At 43.0% G+C, this 23,645-nt stretch overlaps 1 protein-coding gene across 3 annotated transcripts in view; it reads left to right on the top strand.

The window, feature by feature from the left end:
* Nucleotides 1–19,988, top strand: part of LOC128589067 (HAUS augmin-like complex subunit 8) — a 54,253-nt gene extending 34,265 nt beyond the window's left edge. For all 3 annotated transcript variants that reach the window (XM_053595936.1, XM_053595935.1, XM_053595934.1), the window contains one exon: nucleotides 19,845–19,988. In XM_053595936.1, coding sequence (XP_053451911.1) covers nucleotides 19,845–19,908 — 64 coding nt within the window. In that variant the 3' untranslated portion in view covers nucleotides 19,909–19,988. The remainder of the gene's footprint in view (nucleotides 1–19,844) is intronic.
* Nucleotides 19,989–23,645: the final 3,657 nt, after the last annotated feature.

Here is a 23,645-nt window from a genome sequence, read left to right as displayed (position 1 = left end):
TCTGCTCTGAGCTTTTATTTTGCTGGGGTTCTTTTGATGATTCCTTTTCATGTGTGTTTTCTATGTTTTTTTAAACTTAAGCTAAAACATTGTGTCACTGACTCATAGTTCAGAGAAACTCTTATTGGGCTTGATTAGCTCACAGGAGGTAGTCAAGGTCTGGAGAGCAGAGTCTGGGCCAACCAAGTGGCATATACCAGTCTTTCAGCTTTAGTGGGTTCAGCATGTTCTAGGGTCATTTTGATGCCCAGTCAGGTGGGCTGATATCTTGGAACATATAGCACTCCACATGTTCTTCTAGGTCTTGGGAATGCAGAGTGGCAGCTCTTCGTCCCACCAGTTGCTCAGAAGATTTTAGGGCTGCTTGGCTACCAGATCCAGTGGCTAGTATTAGTTTCATAGGCCTCAGGAGGCAGAGCTCTTCAATCCTCTTCTAGAACCTGCTGAAGTAAATCAGTAGCTTGCTGTTCTGCCATCCACTTAGCAGATTTTAGGACCATTAGTTATATACCAACTCTGAGGGGATGATGTCAATTTCAGAGGCCCTGGGAGATGGAGCTCATCACACCCCTTTGAGGAGCTGCCAAAGCAAAGCACCAGGTTGCTATTCCAATAGCCTGCTCAGCAGGGTTTGGAGGTGGCTTCAATATTAAATCTGGCAGGCTGATGTCAGTTTCAAATGTGGAGTTCACATTTCTTCTAGGACCTGTCAGTGCAGAGGAACAGCTTGCTGTTCCACTGTCCCAATCAGCAGGGTTTGGCAGCTGCTTGGATACTAAAACTGGCAGGCTGATGTCAGTTTCAAAGGCCCCAGGATGTGGAGCTCACCACATCCTTTTGCCCATTTAAATGAGCTACTGCTTTCTCTGGAGACCTTCCTACCCACAGCCTATCAAAGCTGCCATGTTAAGGGCTTCATGGAATATGATCCCCTGAGGTCCAGCCTGCTTTTCTCTAAGTTGGATGTGGCTGTTGCAGGACTTCCGGTTGAAACCCCTAACCTGGAAGAAAATGCACACGTAGAAACACACTGTATATGGGGGCAGTGTGCAGATGGCAGGCCAAACTGTCCATGAGGATGAGGTGAGGTCAGAACCAGCTAGGTAGGAGGTAGGTACAGCCTAAGCAACAGTCTTGCCAGTGTCAGTGCAACTGAGCCAGTGTTTCCTTTTGCAGTGTGCAGGGAAGGCACTCCCAGATCCCAGCCTACTGATGTTGTTATCAGATCACACAATGTGGGGCCTCCTGAGTTTCAGCCTGATATAGTAGGGAGGCAGGGCCTGTCTCTTTTCACTACACCCTGTCTACTCCATGGGTAATTCCCACTGGATGCCAGTGGAAGAGAAGCTGGCCTCCACAGTGCACAGTTATATGGTTGCCATGGGGTAGGGGCAGGGTCTAGACTTTTTACTACACCAGTACCTGTGGGTTGGGACACCAGCCCAACTAGTCTGTGTAAGCCAGGTGGGTCTTCCCACTACATGCCAGCACAGAGTGAAGCAGGCCTCAGCAAGGGGCACACTATCTGGTTGCTAAGGGGGTGGATGGGCTGTGGCTACAAGCAGGCTAGAGCCAAAATTGGCCTCTATTCTTCCAGTTGCAGGGAGATTCAGAGGAGAGACCCACTAGGTGCAGGAAATCTGGGTCTCTGGTCCTTCATGGCACTTTCCTGTGGAATGAGAGTTCCTGTCTTGTTCTTTGTGGAGAACCCCTGAGTAAGGCAAAGGGATCCTCCTTGCCCTTCTATTTGGCTCTAGCCTCCTTCAGATCTGGTCCGCTCTGTGGCTGTCCTCTCCTCTCTTTTATTCTTTCTCATCTTTGTCCTTGGAGCTCTTCTCGGTGGGGTTACTGAAAATTTCTGTTGTCTAACCTTCCTACCTCTAAGGGGGTGGATGGGCTGTGGCTACAGGACAATCTGATGAGAGCTGCCTCTAGTCAGCCGTTTGGCTCCTTCATTCATGTTTTTTGTTTTGTTTTGTTTTGTTTTTATTAAATCATAGCTGTGTACAATAATGCAATCATGAGGTACAATGTGCTGGTTCCATATACAGTCTGAAATATTTTCGCCGAACTGGTTAACATAGCCTTCATGGCATTTTCTTAATTGTTGTGTAAAAACCCTTATACTCTACACTTAGTAAACTTCACCTGCACCCTTCCAAGATGCACCCTAGGTGCAGACCCACCAACTGGTGATTGGTGGGTCCATTCATGTTTTAAATGTCTTCTGGAATTAGGGGTTGGAAGGATTTTTCTATACTCTTTACTGAGAAAAGGCACAGATTCTAAGGGACTAGTTAATGATTGTGTTGGAGCCCATGTCCTTGTGGGGCCAATACCCACCAAGGTCCTCAGGATGCCTTTTTCTCTCCCCCAGGAGATTTACAATTATAGGCTTTTCTCCACCTCTTCAAAAAAAGAATCTTGATTTCTCTTCCTTACAGTGCTAACTCTATTCCCTGAGATGCCTAAAATATTTGAAAATGATTCAGGAGAAATAGCTGCCACCCAGTGTGGTATTTCTTTCTTCTGTGGATATTTTGCCACCGCTGTGGTATTTCTTCTGTGCTGCAGGATAAAATCAAGACACAGCAAACGTGTACAGATGGCAAAGGTCACGGGTTTGGGTGGTTAAATATGTAGAAGGCAATGGAGAAGTGTGCATGACATTTAAGCGGTGTGAGGGCAGAGGCTTTATCCTTTTCATGGCTGTCCTACCTGCTGCTGAGACAGTGCCCAGTTATCTGAGTCAGTTTTCTGTTGCTTCTAACAATAATTGAAACTGGATAATTTATTAAAAAGAAAAACAATTTTTATTTTTTTCTGAGACAGTCTCAAGCTTTTGCCCTGGGTTAGAGTGCTGTGGTGTCACAGCTCACAACAACCTCTAATTCTTGTGTTGAAGCAATTCTCCTGCCTCAGCCTCCCAAGTAGCTGGGACTATAGGCACCTGCTACAACACCTTGCTATTTTGTTGTTGTCACAGTTGTCTTGTTTTAGTTGGCCCAGGCCAGGTTTGAACCCTCGAGCCTTTGGTGTATGTGGCTAGGACCCTACCCACTGAGCTACTGGAACTACCAGTTTATTTTTTATATTTCTGGAGACTGAAGTTCAAGATCAAAGGGTCACATCTGATGAGGTCCTTCTTTCTGGTGGGTACTCTGCCATGTTTGTGGTGATGCAGGATGTCACATGGTGACAGTGCTGAGCATGCTAGCTTGAGCGTCTTTCATAATGCCACCAGTCCCACTGCTATGATAACCCCATTTGTTTATGAATTGCCTAGCACTCATGGCCCAATCTCCTCTTAAAGTCCCCACCTCTCAATGCTGCCACATTAGGGGTTACGTTTCAGCATGAGTTTGGTGGGGACATTCAGACCATAGCACCAATAGAGTGCTGATGTGGCCTAAGTATTCTTAAACTAACCAGTCCTCTTTTATGCCTGCTGGTACTATCTTGGGGGTTGCCCTGCTTGAGTCTTCTCAGAAAAAATTTTGCTTACTCTTTCCCACCAGACACATACTTGATATGGAAATCCCCATCCCCAATGTTACAGCCCCTGGGGCACCATGAAGGGGCTCTGCTTTTACCTGGCATTTAGCTTTAGAGAGTGAAATTCCTTCATTCCTTCTCTTATCACAGAAGTTTTGTGCAGGTACTGGATCTCTCTGCTGAGGCAAATAAAGAGGCTGCCTTATCAAACCAGGAAGTCTGGGAAGAGGCCCAGGGCATGGCACCCCACAGCCGATGGTATTTCAGCCAAGAAGGTGCCTGTGAGGAGACCCAGGGAACACTTGAAAGGTCTCCCCCCTCTGGGGACGAGCCGCATGCCCCATGCATCCCCACTCAGCCCATGTGCACCAACCGTAGTGAACACCTTCCTTCATGCACCCAAGAAGAGAAGTCATCTGGTGCTGCTTGTTCCAGAAGGGATTAACAGTGACTGAGATAAATTGAGGAGATGTGAGCACTTCATACACTGCCCTAGTGGTACAGACATTTTTGTCTAATTATCTGTTTTGATTTATTAAAAAAAAAAAAAGCTGCCCCTGTGGCTCGGTGAGTAGGGCACTGGCCCCATATACTGAGGGTGGTGGGTTCAAACCCAGCCCCAGCCAAACTACAACAAAAAATAGGCAGGCGTTGTGGCAGGGACCTGTAGTCCCAGCTACTTAGGAGGCTGAGACAAGAGAATCACCTAATCCTAGGAGTTGGAGGTTGCTGTGAGCTGTGACACCACACCATTCTATCAAGGGCAACATAGACTCTGTCTCTAAAAAAAAACAAAATTGTATTGCAATCAAAGCCTTGTTTTCTACACAGGTGGATGGTGTAAAGGGCTATATTGTTTCAGATTTTTCTGAGGCAAAACTTTGGCCTCGGGAAATCCAAGACATGAGATTATTTCATTCTTCTGTCACAAGGGTGGTTTTGAATAATGTCTGATAGCAAGATAGGAATCAGTTGTACATTGGTTGTGGTCCCACGTTCCAGTGGGTATTGCTGTAGGGTGCTCACCAATTTAACCTGTGGCCCATAGAATTCTTCGCTGGGAGTGGGGACAGCACTGATGATGCCTTGCAGAGGGGACTGTATCCATAATGCTTGGGCAGTAGGACAACACTGATTTCTGGGAGTGGGGACAGCATCCATGATGACTGGGAGAGTAGACAACACCGATGATGCCTTGGAGAGGGGACAGTACTGACGATGCCTTGGACAGGGGACTGTATACATAATGCTTGGACAGTAGGACAACACTGATGATGTCTTGGAGTGGGGACAACACTTTTCATGCCTGGGAGTGTGGGCAGCATCAATGATAACTGGGAGGGCAGACAACACCGATGATGCTTGGGGGTGGGATCGGCACTGATGATGCCTGGGAGTGGGGACAGCACTGATGATGATGCATGAGAGTGGGACAGGACTGATAATGCGTGAAGTGTAAACAGCACCAATTTGGGAGTGGGGACAGCACTGATTTCTCTGGGAGTGAGGAAAACACAGATGATGCCCGGGAGTGGGGAGAGCACCATTGATGCCCTGCACTGGGGACAGCACTGATTGTGCCGGGGAGTGAGGAGAGCACTGATGATGCCTGGAGTGAAGACAGAATCAATGTTGCCTGGGAGTGGTCATAGGACCGATGATGCCTGGGAATGGGGACAACACCAATGATGCCTGGGATTGGGGTCAGCACTGCTGATGCCTGGATTATGCCTGGGAGTGGGGATGATACTGATGATGCCTGGGAAGGGAGACCATATTGATAATTCCTGGGCAGTATGACAACACTGATGATGTCCTGGAGTGAGGATAACACTGATGGCCCCTGGTAATGGGGTCAACACCGAAGAAGTCTTGGAGTAGAGACAGCATCTATGATGACTGGGAGTGGAGACACCACTGATGATGCCACGGAGAGGGACTGCATCAGTGATACCTGGGAGTGGGGAGAGCACTAATGTCTAGGATTAGGGATGGTATTAAAGATGAGGGAGGCTGGCACCGATGATGCCTGGGATTGTGGACAACAGCACCAATGATGCCTGGGATTGTGGGGAAAGCACTGAGAATGGCTGTTTTGGGGGACAACACTTTTAATGCCTGGGAGTGCAGCCCGCAATGATGAAGCCTGGGAGTGGGGACCATCTTGATGATGCCTGGGAAGTAGGACAACACTGATGATGTCCTCAAGTGGAAACAACTCTGTGGATGCCTGGTAGTGGGGTTAGCACTAAAGATGTCTGGGGGTGGAGACTACACTTACCATTCCTAGGAGTAGGGACAGCATCGGTGATGCCTGGGATTGGAGACAGCACTGATGATGCATTTGAATGCAGACAGATTCAATGATGCCTGGGATTGAGGACAGCCCTGATGATGATTCCTGGGTGTGGGGACAGCACTGATGATGCCTGGGCATGATGACAACACGGATGACGCCAGGGAATGGGGGCAGCACCGATGATGCCTGGGAGTGGGGACAGCATTGATGTAGCCTGGGATTGGGGACAGCACTGATGATGCCTTTGATTGGGGCACCCCTGATGATGCCTGCGAATGGGGACAGCACTGATGACACCTTTGGGGACTGTGCTGATGATGCCTGGGAGTTCGAAGAGCGCAGATGACACCTGGGAGTGATGGCAACACTGATGATGCTTGGTAGTGAGGACAGAACTGATGATGATGCCTGGGTGTTAGGAGAACACCGATGATAGCTGGGATAGGGGAAAGAATCCATGAGCCTGGGAGTGGGGACAGCACTGATTATGCCTGCGAGTTAGGAAAACCCTGGTGGTGCCTGAGAGTGGGGACAGCACCAATTATGCCTGGGAGGGGGAGTACATCGATGATGCCCTGGAATGGGGACAGCACTGACAATGCCGAGTGAGGAGAGCATGGATGATGCCTGAGAGTGGGCACAGCACAGATGAAGTCTGGAAGTGGGACAGCACTTATGATGCTTGGTATTGGGAACGACACTGATGATGCCTGGGAGAGGGGATCATATCGATGATGCCTGTGAGGGAGGACAACACTGAAGATGCCTGGGTGTGGGGACAGCACTGATGATGCTTGGGAGTAGGGAGAGCATGGATGATCTGGGAGTGATTACAACACTGATGATGCCTGTGATTGGGGACAGCGCTGATGAAACCTGTGAGTGGTGATAGTACCGATGATCCCTGGGAATGGGGACAGCACCGATTATGCCTGGGAGTGAAGACAATACTGATGATGCCTGGAAGTGGTGACAGAGCTGATGATGCCTGAGAGTGTGGAAAGTATTGATGATCCTAGGAATTGGGACAGCAATAATGATGTCTGGGAGTGGGGACAGCACTGATGATGCCTGGGAGTGATGACAATGCTGATGCTGCCTGTTATTGAAGACAGCACTGATGATGTCTCAGAGCTGGGGCAGCACTGATATCTGGGAGTGGGTATAGCAATGATGATGCCTGGGAGTGGGGACAGCACTGATGATGTCTGAGATTGGGGAACATATCGATAATGCCTGGGAGGTAGGACAACAGTGATGAAGCCTGATGGGACTGCACTGATGATGCCTAGGACTGAGGACAGTACCAATGATGCCTGGGACAGGGGACCAAATTGATGATGCCTGGGTAGTAGGACAACACTGATGCCTGGAAGTGGGGTCAGCACTGAAGAAGTCTGGGGTTGGGGATGACACTGATGATTCCTGTCAGTGGGGACAGCACTGATGATGCCTGGACGTGGGGACAACACCGATGATGTCTGGGAAGGAGGACAACACTGATGATGCCTGGGAGTGAGGATATCACCGATGATGCCTGGAGTGGGGACCATATCGATCGTGCCTGGGAGGGAGGACTCCACTGATGATGCCTGGAAGTGGGGACCATATCGATCATGCCTGGGAGGGAGGACAACACTGATGATGCCCGGGAATGGGGCAGAACTGATGATGCCAGGGAGTGGGAATAGTACTGATGATGCCTGGGTGTGAAGACAACACTAGTGATGCCTAGGATTGGGGACAGCACTGATGAAGCCTGGGAGTTGGGACAGCACTGATTATGCCTCGGAGTGGGGACAGCACCGATGATGCCTGGGAGGGAGGACAACACTGATGATGTCTTGGAGTGGGGACAGCACTGATGATGCCTGGGAGTTTGGACAGTACCGATGATATCTGGGAGTGGGGAGAGCAATGACGATGCCTGGGAGTGGGGAAAATGTCGATGATGCCTGTGGGGGAGGACAACACTGATTATTCCTCTGAGTGGTGACAGCACCAATGTTGTCTCAGATTGAGGATACCACTAATGCTGCCTTGCAGTGGGGACATCACTGATGATGCCTGGGATTGGGGACAATCCCCACCCCAAGCTTCTCTGAAGCACAACTTTTTTTTTTTTTTTTTTGAGGCAGAGTCTCACCATGTCACCCTGGATAGAGTGCCATGGTGTCACAGCTCAAAGCATCCTCAAACCCTTGGGCTTATTTGATTCTCTTGCCTCAGCCTCCCAAGTAGCTGGGACTACAGGCACCTGCCACAGTGCCCAGCCATTTTTGTTGCAGTTTTTTTAGCTGACCTGGGCCTGGTTCAAACCTGCCACCCTCGGTGTATATGGATGGAGCTGTAACCACTGTGATATGGGCGCCGAGCCTGAAGGGAAACTCTTGAGAGTGAGTCTCACCAATCTGTGTTTTACAGAGTGTCTATATGTTGCTGATATCCATTAAGTTCATGAGTTGGTGCTCTTGGGTATATACCCATGATTAATATTTTTGAGTTATAAGATAGCAGCAGGGTTTCTAATATTTTAGGTACATTATTGTTCTCACAAGACTACTTTCCCTCTCCTCCCCAGTTATAAAAATTATTTCCATGTGAATGATTGAAATACCTCACTGTTTCAGTTTTCATGAGGTTGTACTGCTTTCATAAATTTATAACTATTTAGGTTTGGCGCCCATAGCTCAGTGGTTAGGGTGCGGGGCTTGGTGGGTTTCTACCCAGCCAGGGCCTGCTAACCAACAATGACAACTACAACAACAACAAAAAAATAGCCAAATGTTATGGCGAGCGCCTGTAGTCCCAGCTACCTGGGAGGCTGAGTCAAGAGAATCGCTTAAGCCTGAGACTTGGAGGTTGCTGTGAACTGTGACGCCATGGCACTCTACCCAGGGGGACAGCTTGAGACTCTGTCTCAAAAAACAAACAAACAAAAAAAAAAAACTCAATGATTAAAACTTCTAAGTATAATACTTGGTGTGCTAATACGTGATTTTGTTTCATGCTTGGTATAATGTCTTCTAGATCTTGGCATTAATTTAACATTTGTCCAATTTCTGTCTGACATCTATCCTTGGTTGTTTTTTTTTCTCATTTATTTCTGCAGGGACGCAAACCCTGTCTTTTGATACATAATACTTTTACTTTTTATTTTTCTCCAGGTACCTTCAAAACTATTATTCTTTAAGTATTTAGGTTGTATGGGTGCCCGCCACAATGCCTGGCTATTTTTGCTGTTTGGCAGGCTCAGGCTGGATTCGAACCCACCAGCTCCGGTGTATGTGGTTGGTGCCTTAGCCTCTGAGCTACAGTCGTCAAGCCGATAATTGTTATAAATGCTCTTAACTCTCTTATATCTCTTAAAAGATATATGCTGAAGTGAATGGAAATGAAATTATATGGGATTTGCTTCCAAGTAATTCTGGGTCTGAGGAGGAAGTGGCCAATCTTGTTTGATTTGTTCCCTGTGTGTTGGTAAATGTGCTGGGTAAAAGAAGGGCTGATTATACTGTTCTCTTTACTTTTGTATGTGTTTTTAAAACTTTTACTAGGGAAAATTCCAAAGTAAGGAAAAATGACATTTAGAAAATTGTTTTGTTCAGACAGTCTCACTCTTTTGCCCATGCTCAGGTACCATGGTTTCAACCTACCTCACAGCAAACTTGACCTTCTGGGTTCAAGCGATCTTCCAAGTAGCTGGGACTACAGGTGTCCACCAGAATGCCCAGCTAATTTTTCTTTCTTTTCTTTTTTTTTTTTTTTTTTTTGAGATAGGGTCTGATTCTGTCTCCCTGGGTAGAGTGCTGTGGCATTATCATAGTTCATAGCATCCTTAAGCTCTTGAGGTTAAGCGATCCTCTTGCCTCAGCTTCTGAGTAGCTACAGCTACAGGGGCCTGCCATGATGCACAGCTAGTTTTTTTGTGCATCACGGCAGACCCCTGTAGTTGTAGCTACTACTTATATATATATATATTTTTTTTTTTTTTGAGACAGTCTCACTATGTTACCCTCAGCAGAGTGCCATGGCATCACACATCAGCAAAGTCAAACTCTTGGTTTCAAGCAATTCTCTTGCCTTAGCCTCCCAAGTAGCTGGGATTACAGTCACCTGCCACAGCACCCGGCTATTTTTTGTTGTTATTGTTGTTGTCATTGTTACTTAACTGGCCCAGGCTGGGCTCAAACCCAACAGCCTCAGTGTATGTGGCTGGCGCCGTAACCACTGTGCTATGGGCGCCGAGCCTAGTTTTTCTATTTTTAGTAGGGACAGGGCCTTACTGTTTCTCATGCTGGTCTTGAACTCCTGAGCTCAAGCAATCTGCCTGCTTTGGCTTTCCATAGTGCTTGGATTACAAGTATGAGCTGCCACACCTGGCCAAAAATGACATATTGAATAAATCCTTGGCTTCTTTAATTTTAGTAATGAGAAAAGTTAATTTGTTTTTATCATTTTTAAATGATACAGGTTGTAAGCCAACATTGTGAGACTTCATATTTGAAGATTACTGAAAAATTAAGTGAATGTAAAGCAACTAATGAGAACCAGCATAACATTTTTTCTTGATCAGATAACTATTGATGAAGAAAGAGTGGTAACACAAAATCTAGAAACTTAATGTAAGAACTATAAAAGTTGGTTTGACTAAGCTTAATTGCTTTCTGCAACAGGATCTGAAAATGGATATTTCAACAGGTACTTTAAAAGAGAAATAAAATTGTTAAATTTTTTGAAGTTGAATTTAACCCTGTACAGGATTGATTTTCAGCTGGTGTGCTATGACACACGGTTGGGTGCAAGATCTTTGGTGTGCCCCCCAAAATGTTAAAGAGCATTAAATTAAATTGTCAAAATAAATTCAAAACAATAAGTATAATCATCTTATTCTTTTTTTTTTTTGATCACCATATTTTAAGTGTGCCTTGGAAGTTTAACTATAGGTTCAAGTGTGCTGTTAGATAAAAGTTTGAAGAACGCTGTGTACAGTGTCAGATGTTCAGAGTAGGTCCTGATGTTGCCTGATGGGAATTTACTATCACAAGTTTACCACATCATTATATAATCACCTCAAATATGAAAAAATTGGAACCCCACAATAGTTTTAATCAAGCATTAGGTGTCATGATAGAAGTGATAATGTATTCCTAGAACTGTGGAAATTACAATTCAGTAAAATTTCATAAACATTCAAGGCATTGACTTTGTTAATAAAGAACATTTTCAAAACAAAAACTGACCATCTGCCTAGCATGGTCTGTAACAGGGCTTTTTATTTTTTATTTTATTTCATTGTTGTTCGAGACAGAGTGTTTGTCGCCCTCAATAGAGTACTATGGTGTCACAGCTCACAGCAACCTCAAACTATTGGGCTCCAGTGATCCCTTTTCCTTAGTATCCTGAGTAGCTGGGACTACATGTGCCTGCCATGATGCCTGGCTATTTTTAGAGATGGATTCTCACTTTTGCTCTGGCTGGTCTCAAACTCCTGAGCTCAAGCAACCCACCCACCTCAGCCTCCCAGAGTGCTTGGATTGCAGGCATGGGTTACCTCACCCAGACTCTGTAATAGGGCTTTTTAGTGCCAAAAATGTTGGATATAATTGACTAAATCTAGTTTAATGAAAAGTTTACCATATCATGTCCCTCTCATTTTGTTGTGGCATTTACAAATCACCATTTTGAGCAATCAAACATGGTGCAGATGAGGATAGGCCACAATGATTGAGGAAAGCTTTCATGATAGAGATGTAATAAGCTGTTTTACACAGAATGAATAATGGGGTTTGTCATTGGGTTGTGGTGATAGTTGGATACCATGTAAATTCACTAAAAATCATTGATTTGTACTCATAAAATGAGTGAATTTTAGGGCATGTAAATTATACCTGAAATCTGTTTTATTTTTTTATTTTTTATTAAATCATAACTGCATACATTGATATGATCATGGGGCATCATACACTCGCTTCATAGAACATTTGACATATTTTCATCACAATGGTTAACATAGCCTTCCTGGCATTATCTCAGTTACTGTGCCAAAACATTTACATTCTACATTTACCAAGTTTCGCAAATACCCCTGTAAGATGCACCACAGGTATGATCCCACCAATCCCCCTCCCTCTACCCGCCATCCTCCTCCCTCCCCTTCCCACTTCCCCCTATTGTTAGGTTATAACTGGGTTATAGCTTTCATGTGAGAGCCCCAAATTAGTTTCATAGTAGGGCTGAGTACATTGGGTACTTTTTCTTCCATTCTTGAGATACTTTACTAAGAAGAATATGTTCCAGCTCCATCCATGTAAACATGAAAGAGGTAAAGTCTCCATCTTTCTTTAAGGCTGCATAATATTCCATGGTGTACAAATACCACAATTTATTAATCCATTCGTGGATAGATGGGCACTTGGGCTTTTTCCATTTTTAGCAATTATGAATTGGGCTGCAATAAACATTCTGGTACAAATATCTTTGTTATGTTGTGATTTTTGGTCTTCTGGGTATATGCCCAGCAGAGGAATTACAGGATTGAATGGCAGATCTATTTTTAGATCTCTGAGTGTTCTCCATATATCTTTCCAAAAGGAATGTATTAATTTGCATTCCCACCAGCAGTGCAGAAGTGTTCCCTTTTCTCCACATCCATGCCAACATCTCTGGTCTTGAGATTTTGTGATATAGGCTAGTCTCACTGGAGTTAGATGATATCTCAAAGTAGTTTTGATTTGCATTTCTCTGATGATTAAAGATGATGAGCATTTCTTCATATGTCCGAAGGCCGTACGCCTGTCTTCTTCAGAGAAGTTTCTCTTCAAATCCCTTGTCCAGCCTGCGATGGGATCCCTTGTTCTTTTCTTGCTAATGCGTTTGAGTTCTCTGTGGATTCTGGTTACTAAACGTTTGTCAGAGATATACCCTGCAAATATCTTCTCCCATTCTGAGGGCTGTTTGTTTGCTTTACTTACTGTGTTCTTGGCTGTGCAGAAGCTTTTTAGTTTGATCAAGTCCCAGTAGTGTATTTTTGAAGCTGCTTCAATTGCCCGGGGGGTTCTCCTCATAAAATACTCGCCCAGACCAATTTCTTCAAGGGTTTTCCCTACACTCTCCTCTAGTATTTTTATAGTTTCATGTCTTATGTTTAAATCTTTAATCCAATGAGAGTCTATCTTAGTTAATGGTGAAAGGTGTGGGTCCAATTTTAGTCTTCTGCAGGTTGCCAGCCAGTTCACCCAGCACCATTTGTTAAATAGGGAACTTTTCCCCACTGAATGTTTTTAATTGGCTTGTCAAAGATCAAATAGCGGTAAGTAGCTGGATTCATCTCTTGGTTCTCTATTCTGTTCCAGATATCTACTTCTCTGTTTTTGTGCCAATACCATGCTGTTTTGATCACTATCGATTTGTAGTAAAGTCTGAGGTCTGGTAGTGTGAGTCCTCCTGTTTTGTTTTTATTTCTGAGTAATGTCTTGGCTATTCGAGGTTTTTTCTGGTTCCATATAAAACGAAGTATTGTTTTTTCAAGATCTTTAAAATATGACAGTAGAGCTTTAATAGGGATTGCGTTGAAATTATATATTGCTTTGCGTAGTATGGACATTTTGATAATGTTGATTCTTCCCAGCCATGAGCATGGTATGTTTTTCCATTTGTTAACATTTTCAGCTATTTCTTTTCTTAGAGTTTCCTCTTTATAGAGATCTTTCACGTCTTTTGTTAGGTAAATTACCAAATATTTCATCTTCTTTGGCCCTACTGTGAATGGGATAGAGTCCTTAACTGCTTTTTCAACTTGACTGTTGTTGGTGTATATAAAGGCTACTGATTTATGGATGTTGATTTTGTAACCTGAGACGCTGCTGTATTCCTTGATCACTTCTAAGAGTTTTGCAGTAGAGTCCCTAGTGTTTTCCAGATACACAATCATATCTGTGAAGAGCGAAAGTTTGATCTCTTCTGACCCAATATGGATACCCTTGATCGCTTTTTCTTCCCTAATTGCGGTGGCTAAAACTTCCATTACAATGTTGAAAAGCAATGGAGACAATGGGCAGCCTTGTCTGGTTCCTGATCTGAGTGGAAATGATTCCAATTTAACTCCATTCAATATGATATTGGCTGTGGGTTTTCTGTAGATGGCCTCTATCAGTTTAAGAAAAGTCCCTTCTAGACCAATTTTCTTGAGTGTTCAGATTATGAAGGGATGCTGGGTATTATCAAAAGCTTTTTCTGCATCAATTGAGAGAATCATATGGTCTTTGTTTTTTAATTTGTTTATGTGCTGAATTACATTTATAGATTTACATATATTGAACCAGCCTTGAGACCCTGGGATAAAACCAACTTGGTCATGATGTATAATTTGTTTGATGTGTTGCTGGATTCTGTTTGTTAGGATCTTGTTGAATATTTTTGCTTCTATATTAATTAGTGATAGTGATCTATAATTTTCTTTTCTTGTTGGGTCTTTTCCTGGTTTGGGGATCAGGGTGATGTTTGCTTCATAGAACGTGTTGGGTAGTCTTCCTTCTTTTTATACCTTTTGGAACAGGTTGAGTAATATAGGTACTAATTCCTCTTTAAAGGTTTGGTAGAATTCTGACGTGAAATCATCCGGTCCCGGGCTTTTCTTTTTAGGGAGGTTTTGTATAGTTGCTGTTATTTCTGAACTTGATATGGGTCTGTTCAACATTTCCACTTGATTCTGGCTATGTTTTGGAAGGTGGTGTGCTTCCAAGTATCGGTCAATTTCCTTCAGATTTTCATATTTCTGAGAATAAAGTTTCTTGTAATATTCATTAAGGATTTTTTGGATTTCTGGAGTCTGTTGTTGTTTCGTCTTTGTTGTTTCTGATTGATCTTAGAGATTTTACTCTTTTTTTTCTGATTAGGTTGGCCAAAGGTTTATCTATTTTATTGACCTTTTCAAAAAACAAGCTTTTTGATTTATTGATCTGTTGTATTATTCTTTTGTTTTCAATTTCATTTAATTCTGCTCTAATTTTGGTTATTTCTTTTCTTCTACTGGGTTTGGGGTTGGAATGTTCTTCCTTTTCCAGTTGCTTGAGATGTCCCATTAAGTTGTTAACTTCCTCTCTTTCCATTCTCTTGAGGAAGGCTTGCGGTGCTATAAATTTCCCTCTTAGAACTGCCTTTGAGGTGTCCCAGAGGTTCTGATAGTTTCTGTCTTCACTGTCATTTTGTTCCAAAAAATTGGCAGTTTCTTTCATAATCTCATCTCTGACCCAGCTATCATTCAGCATAAGGTTATTTAACTTCCATGTTTTTGTATGAGTATGCAGATTCCTGTTGTTACTCAATTTAAGTTTTATTCCATGATGGTCCAAGAAGATGCAAGGAATAATTTCTATTCCTTTAAATATACTGAGGTTAGACTTGTGACCTAAAATGTGGTCAATTTTGGAGTAAGTTCCATGGGCTGATGAGAAGTATGTGTATTCAGTTTTGTTGGGATGAAATGTTCTGTAGATGTCTGCTAAATCTAAATATTGGATGGTTAGGTTTAAATCTAAGATTTCTTTGCTCAGCTTCTTGCTGGAGGATCGATCCAACACTGCCAAAGGAGTGTTGAAATCTCCGACGATTATCTAGCTGGAGGAAATCAAGTTACTCATCTCTGTTAGAGTTTCTCTTATAAATATAGGTGCATTCTGGTTGGGTGCATAGATATTAATAATTGAGATCTCGTCATATTGAGTATTACCCTTAACAAATATGAAGTGACCATTCTTGTCCTTCCTTACTTTTGATGGTTTAAAGTCTACTGTATCTGCAAATAAAATTGCAACACCTGCTTTTTTCTGGTTACCATTTGCCTGAAATATGGATGACTATCCTTCCACCCTGAGTCTGTATTTGTCTTTTAAGTTAAGATGTGACTCTTGTATGCAACAAGTATCTGGCTTGAGTTTTTGTATCCAGTCAGCTAACCTGTGCCTCTTTAGAGGACAGTTTAAGCCATTCACATTAATGGAGAGTATTGATAAGTCTAGTGGAGTTTTGGATATCGAGTTTTTCAAAGGTCCAGTGGACATCTTTAATACTTTCATCAGTGTGGAAGTTGGAGTTTGATCTGAAGTTTCTGAGTGAGTTTACTTTTGTGGTATAGGATTGGGTTGGTCATTGTGGAGGATAGGTCTGAGAATATCCTGAAGAGCTGGTTTACTTATGGCAAATTTTTTCAACATATGAATGTCATTGAAGTATTTAATTTCTCCATCATAAATGAAACTCAGTTTAGCTGGGTACAAGATCCTGGGTTGAAAGTTATTTTGCTTTAGGAGATTAAAAGTTGATGACCACCCTCTTCTGGCTTGAAAAGTTTCAGCAGAGAGATCTGCAGTTATTCTAATATTCTTTCCTTTGTAGGTAATGATGTTCTTTCGCTGGGCTGCTTTGAGAATCTTCTCTTTCATGTTAACTTTAGTGAAGCTAATTATGATATGCCTGGGGGATGACTTATTGGGGTTGACTCATGCTGGGGTTCTGAAGCTGTTTGCTATCTGAATTTAAGATTCTCTGGGCATGTCTGGAAAATTTTCTTTCATAATTTCATGCAGAAGGGCCTCTGTGCCCTTCTAGGCCACTTCATCATTCTCCAAAATCCCAATTATTCATATGTTGCTTTTCTTCGAATTATGTGAGAGTTCTCTGAGTGAGTGATCCATTTTTGCTCTTCATTTCTCTTCCTCTTTGAGAGATTGGGAGCGTTTGAAGACTTTATCTTCAATGTCAGAAGTCCTTTCTTCTGCTTGCTCCATTCTGTTGCTGAGGGATTCTACTGTATTTTTCATATCTTTGAGGGCTATAAATTCTTGCTTCAGTGTGTCTAAGTGTTTGGTGGTTTTGTCTTTAATTTCGTTAAATTCTTGAGACAACTTCTGAATTTCTCCTCAAATTCCTAATTCCATTTTATTAATCTTGTCTGCCATACAAATTCCGAATTTGATTTCTGACATCTCAGCCAGTTGTTTATGAATGGGATCTTCAATCACATCTGCCGTATCTTTTCTTGGGGGGGTTGATCTATTCTGCTTATTCATGTTACCAGAGTTTTTCCACTGATTCCACCCCATGGTTATTTTACTCCCTTTGATTTTTCCCCTGGGGCTTTATCGAGGGCCCGTACAGTGTTGTGGCCTGAGAAACTGGGGCCCTGTCTTGTGTGGTGGGGCTAAGTCGTTCTGTCTTGTTTTCAGCTGGTTTCTGTTCGATCCTGTTGTAACGTTTACCCTGGCTTGAAGTCTCAGCAGTGTGGAAAAACCAGCAATTATGTCACCCGGCCCGCCCACCTCTGGCACTAGTTGGAAAAGGAATATCAAACCTTCCTACAACTGCATACCCAGGGCACCACCTGAAAAGTCCTCAGTCTATTAGTTCAGTTCAAAAGGTCCAAATCAATTGTCTCAATCGGCACCTGTCTCAGGTGGGAGAGTTCAAGAGGTCTCTGGGAACTGGATCATAGGGGTCTGGTGACTCCTCTGATATGGCTTACTCCAGTGCTGTGTGGAGTCAGGAGGAGCCACCTAGCAAATAGATCAGTCTGGGAAGGTTGATGTCTCCTGCCCCACTTTGCCTCTCCATTGGACCCAGTCACTGTTATCTCTGCAGATGGCTGACCCAGTTGCCTGTAGTGAACATATACTCCAGGGGGTTGCACCTGCCTGAATTGCAAGGAAGTCTGCCAGGCCCCTGCAGTCTGCCTGCTATCTAGCAGGAGGAGATGGGGCCTGACATCTTTGAGTGCTTGATGCAGGTGGTGGGAGGGAGGTGTTCACTCAGGCTTAGCCCCATCCCTGATTGATGTTGCTAACAGAACAGAACAGACAACTTTGTGAGGTTCTGTCTCTGTTTCTGCTAAAATCGCCTACAGAAGATGGGCTGTTCTGAGTTTAAACATCTTTGCTGCTGGAGGTTTGTGTCCGATTACCTCTCTGAGTCGGCCCTGCCCTGGAAGCTTCCCGGGTTTGTGAGCAGTGTCAGGCAAATCCTTTGCTCACTGGTGGCCTCCTCTGGTTGCCCAGGGAGATAGGGGGTGTGGCTTCAGAATATCCAGAAGTGAGCTGTTTTGCTGTTAAAAAATGGCTGTTGATTTACCTCCAGGAACTGCCGCTCTGGTGTGGGCACCCAGCCGACCCTTTTCTCCTCTGTCTTGTGCCCCAGAGTGAGCACTGAGTGGCCGCAGTTTATGCTCTGTCCATACCCCTTGAGAGATCTCCCAAGAATCCGGACTCCTGGGGGGCAGGCCCCCAGACCCCCGAGTGAGAGTGGGGGGAAGCTAGAGTTTCATTCAGTTTTATGCCTGGCCATATTGTTGCCCAGGGTGGGCTGCTGCACCGCACCACAGGGAAGTGCCGCCAAGGTGTGACTCTCCGTCAGCTGAGTGCCCTCTCCTCACTCGCGTGTCTCAGAGTCAGTGCTGAGCTGTCGTGGCTTGGGCATTGTGCACTCCCCTCGAGAAATCACCCAAGGATCTGAACTCCTGAGGGACAGGCCCCCAGACCCCCGAGTGAGAGTGGGGGGAAGCTAGAGTTTCATTCAGTTTTATGCCCGGCCATATTGTTGCCCAGGGTGGGCTGCTGCACCGCACTGCAGGGAAGTGCTGCCAAGTTGTGACTCTCCCTCAGCCAAGTGCCCTCTCCTCACTCGCGTGTCTCAGAGTCAGCACTGAGCAGTCGCGGCTCGGGAACTGTGCACTCCCATCAAGGAATCACCCAAGGATCAGAACTCCTGAGGGACAGGCCCCCAGACCCCGAGTGAGAGTGGGGGGAAGCTAGAGTTTCATTCAGTTTTATGCCTGGCCGTATTGATGCACGGGGAGGGCTGCTGCACCGCACCACAGGGAAGTGCCGCCGAGGCGTGACTCCCCCTTAGCCGGGTGCCCTCTCCACACTCGCGTGCCTCAGAGTCAGCGCTGACCAGTTGCAGCTAGGGGACTGTCCACTCCCTTTGAGAAATCACCCAAGAATCCGAACTCCTGGGGGACAGGCCTCCAGACCTCAGTGAGCAGGAGGGGAGTGTTGGGGATTCAGGGTTGCCGGCAAAGGATTTTTAAAGTTTTATACAGTTTTATGCCTGGCAGGAGAATGCCATGGCACCCTAGTAGGGGAGGTAGGTCCAGTTTTTAGAAGGTCTCTCCAGTGGAGTGTAGTGGGAGGGCCTTTAATTTCTGCCTGTTTGTTTAATTGTGGGGCTCTTGAGCCGGTCTCATGGGGGAGGGGGACTCCCGTCCGCTTGGTGTTGGATTTTGTACCTTTTGTTTGCGTCCTTGTGATCACAGCTTGCATCAGCGGTGTTGATGTGCGTTCTTCAATCTTCTCTCTTGGTGCGGCTCAAATTGACCAGGATACTTACTAAATTCCTGTCCCTTAACTCTCCTTCTGGACGGGAGCCTCTGTCGAAAGCTGGCTTCAGTCCGCCATCTTGTCTCTGACCCTGTTTTCTTTTAAAAGAAATTATAAAAGGAGATGGTACTACAGAATGTTTTTTTTTTAAGAGACCTATAAGAGTTATTGTCCACTTTTAAATTAGGAATGTAAATGTTGAGTGAAAAGGGAAATCCTTGTAAATTATTAAAGCTTGAGTTCATGTTTAACTACCAAACCATGTTTATAGTGAAATGATTTCTCTTATCAACGTAAGCATGTTAGGAAATCTCTACTCTTATCCCAGTTATGCTGCCATTTCTCAGACATCCTATAACTCCTTTTAGAGGTTATGCTACATCTTTTGTACATTTTCAGAGATGGAAATCTTCATGTTTGGGGAATAGGCTGGATCTTGAAACTAGACAAGTCTATTTAAGGTCAGATAAGAGAATATGGGATATTCCAAAGGTCGCCAATAAAGTCACCATATATAGGAAAAATGGGAAATGTAACAGGTAACAAGACTAATTCTTGTGTATGGCAATTGTTATATTTTTGGAAGAGAAGACTCATTTGGAAATATAAGTTTTAACATTAAAAAAAATCTTAATTATATCCCAGATTAATTTTTCCCACTTAACTAATGTCTACTAAAGGTACAACACCACAGAGGAAAAATTACTTATACCCATCAACACTGATGAGAACAGAACCATGTGAACATCTTCTTGATCAGTGGAAAAGGAAACAGCCTGAACTGTTAATGATGCTGAAGTGTTCAGGAAACTACAAAGAAGAGATCAGCCAGGTAATATTTAAAGCAACATAATTTTAAAAGTCTCCTCCATTGCCCTGGGTAGAGTGCTGTGGTCTCATAGCTCACAGCAACCTCAGACTCCTAGCCTTGGGCAATCCTCTTATCTCAGCCTCCCGAGTAGCTGAGACTACACGTGCCCACCACAACGCCTGGCTAGTGTTTCTATTTTTAGTAGAGATGAGCTTTCTCTCTTGCTCAGGCTGGTCTCAAACTCCTGAGTCCCAGCAATCCACCTGCCTCAGCCTCCCAGAGTGCTAGGATTACAGGTGTGAGCCACTGCATGCGCATCACCTATAAATTTTTGATGTGGTCAATTTTATGTGAAGAATATTTAACTGTCTGACCTTCAGTCTTACTTTCCCTCTCATTAATGATAGTTGCCTGATACTTAGGTTCATTTATTCTAATCTTGTCAGTTTTTCAATTTTTAGACTAATATATACTCATATTTATATTGTGCTCATTATAATTCTAGGATAACTAAAATGTTATTAACATTTTAAAGAGTAGAAGAATTGTTATTTGCAGACATTCTGCTACTTTTGTTGAGGTTGAACTTATATACATTGTATTTATTTATTTTTTCTCTATTTAATTTTGTTTATGAAAATGGACTTTTTTTATTAAATCATAGCTGTGTACATTGATATGATCATGGGGCATCATACACTAGCTTCATAGACTATTTGACAAATTTTCATCACAATGGTTAACATAGCCTTCCTGGCATTTTCTTAGTTATTGTGCTGAGACATTTACATTCCACATTTACTAAGTTTTACATATACCCTTGTAAGATGCACTTCAGGTGTAATCCCACCAATCCCTCTCCCTCCACCCTCCTCCACCCTCTCTCCCCTCCTTTTCCCCCTTCCCCCTATTCTTAGGTTGTAACTGGGTTATAACTTTCATGTGAAAGCCCTAAATTAGTTTCATAGTAGGGCTAAGTACATTGGGTACTTTTTCTTCCATTCTTGAGATACTTTACTAAGAAGAATATGTTCCAGATCCATCCATGTAAACATGAAAGAGGTAAAGTCTCCATCTTTCTTTAAGGCTGCATAATATTCCATGGTGTACAAATACCACAATTTATTCTATTCATGAATGGATGGGTATTTGGGCTTTTTCCATGACTTAGCAATTATGAATTGGGCTGCAATAAACATTCTGGTACAAATATCTTTGTTATGATGTGATTTTTGGTCTTCTGGGTATGTGCCCAGTAGAGGAATTGCAAGATTGAATGGCAGCTCTATTTTTAGATCTCTAAGTGTTCTCCATATCTCTTTCCAAAAGGAATGTATTAATTTGCATTCCCACCAGCAGTGCAAAAGTGTTCTCTTTTCTCCACATTCACGCCAACATCTCTGGTCTTGAGATTTTGTGACATAGGATAGTCTCACTGGAGTTAGATGATATCTCAAAGTAGTTTTGATTTGCATTTCTCTGATGATTAAAGATGATCATTTTTTCATATGTCTGAAGGCCATGCACCTGTCTTATTCAGAGAAGTTTCTCTTCAAATCCCTTGCCCAGCCTGCGATGGGATCCCTTGTTTTTTTCTTACTAATGCGTTTGAGTTCTCTGTGGATTCTGGTTATTAAATAACCTTTGTCGGAGACATAACATGCAAATATCTTCTCCCATTCTGAGGGCGGTTTGCTTTACTTACTTTGTTCTTGGCTGTGCAGAAGCTTTATAGTTTGATCAAGTCACAATAGTGTATTTTTGAAGCTGCTTCAATTGCCCGGGGGGGGGGGTTCCTCCTCATGAAATACTCGCCCAGACTGATTTCTTCAAGGGTTTTCCCTGCACTAACCTATAGTATTTTTTATAGTTTCATGTGTTAAGTTTAAATCTTTAATCCAGTGAGAGTCTATCTTAGTTAATGGTGAAAGGTGTGGGTCCAGTTTCAGTCTTCGGCAGGTTGCCAGCCAGTTCACCCAGCACCAATTGTTAAATAGGAAACTTTTCCCCACTGAATGTTTTTAATTGGCTTGTCAAAGATTAAATAATGGTAAGTAGCTGGATTCATCTCTTGGTTCTCTATTCTGTTCCAGTCATCTAATTCTCTGTCTTTGTGACAATACCATGCTGTTTTGATCACTATCAATTTGTAGTAAAGTCTGAGGTCTGGTAGCATGATTCCTCCTGTTTTGTTTTTATTTCTGAGTAATGTCTTGGCTATTCGAGGTTTTTTTCTGATTCCATATAAAGGGAAGTATGGTTTTTTTCAAGATGTTTAAAGTGTGACAGTGGAGCTTTAATAGGGATTGCATCGAAATTATATGCTTTGGGTCGTATGGACATTTTAACAATGTTGATTCTTCCCAGCCATAAGCATGGTATGTTTTTCCATTTGTTAACATTTTCAGCTATTTCTTTTCTTACAGTTTCATAGTTCTCTTTATAGAGATCTTTCACATCCTTTGTTAGATAAATTCCCAAATATTTCATCTTCTTTGGCACTACTGTGAATGGGATAGAGTCCTTAACTGCTTTTTCAACTTGACTATTGTTGGTATATATAAAGGCTACCGATTTATGAATGTTGATTTTGTAACATGAGACGCTGCTGTATTCCTTGATCACTTCTAAGAGATTTGTAGTAGAGTCCCTAATGTTTTCCAGATATACAATCATATCATTTGCGAAGAGCGAAAGTTTGATCTCTTCTGACCCTATATGGATACCCTTGATCGCCTTTTCTTCCCTAATTGCGGTGGCTAATACTTCCATTACAATGTTAAAAAGCAATGGAGACAGTGGGAAGCCTTGTCTAGTTCCTGATCTGAGTGGAAATGATTCCGATTTAACTCCATTCAATATGATATTGGCTATGGGTTTTCTGTAGATGGCCTCTATCAGTTTAAGAAATGTTTCTTCTATACCAATTTTCTTAAGTGTTCTGATCATGAAGGGATGCTGGATATTATCAAAAGCTTTTTCTGCATCAATTGAGAGAATCATATGGTCTTTATTTTTTAATTTGTTTATGTGCTGAATTACATTTATGGATTTATGTATATTGAACCAGCCTTGAGGCCCTGGGATAAAACCGACTTGGTCATGATTTATAATTCGTTTGATGTGTTGCTGGATTCTGTTTGTTAGGATCTTGTTGAATATTTTTGCATCTATATTCATTAGTGATATTGGTCTATAATTTTCTTTTCTTGTTGGGTCTTTTCCTGGTTTGGGGATCAGGGTGATGTTTGCTTCATAGAACGTGTTGGGTAGTCTTCCTTCTTTTTCTACCTTTTGGAACAGGTTGAGTAATATAGGTACTAATTCCTCTTTGAAGTTTTGATAGAATTCTGACGTAAAACCATCTGGTCCCGGGCTTTTCTTTTTAGGGAGGTTTTGTATGGTTGATGCTATTTCCAAACTTGATATGGGCCTGTTCAGCATTTCCACTTGATTCTGGCTACGTCTTGGAAGGTGACATGCTTCCAAGTATTGGTCAATTTCCTTCATATTTTCATATTTCTGAGAATAGAGTTTCTTGTAATATTCATTAAGGATTTTTTTGGATTTCTGAGGAGTCTTGTTATTTCGTCTTTGTTGTTTCTGATTGATGAGATTAGAGATTTTACTCTTTTTTTCTGATTAGATTGGCCAACTGTTTATCTATTTT

This window comes from Nycticebus coucang, chromosome 6, assembly GCF_027406575.1.
Source record: "Nycticebus coucang isolate mNycCou1 chromosome 6, mNycCou1.pri, whole genome shotgun sequence".
Taxonomy (NCBI): domain Eukaryota; kingdom Metazoa; phylum Chordata; class Mammalia; order Primates; family Lorisidae; genus Nycticebus; species Nycticebus coucang.
The sequence above is the reverse complement of the archived record's forward strand: the minus strand, read 5'-3'. Positions and strand labels throughout refer to the sequence as shown.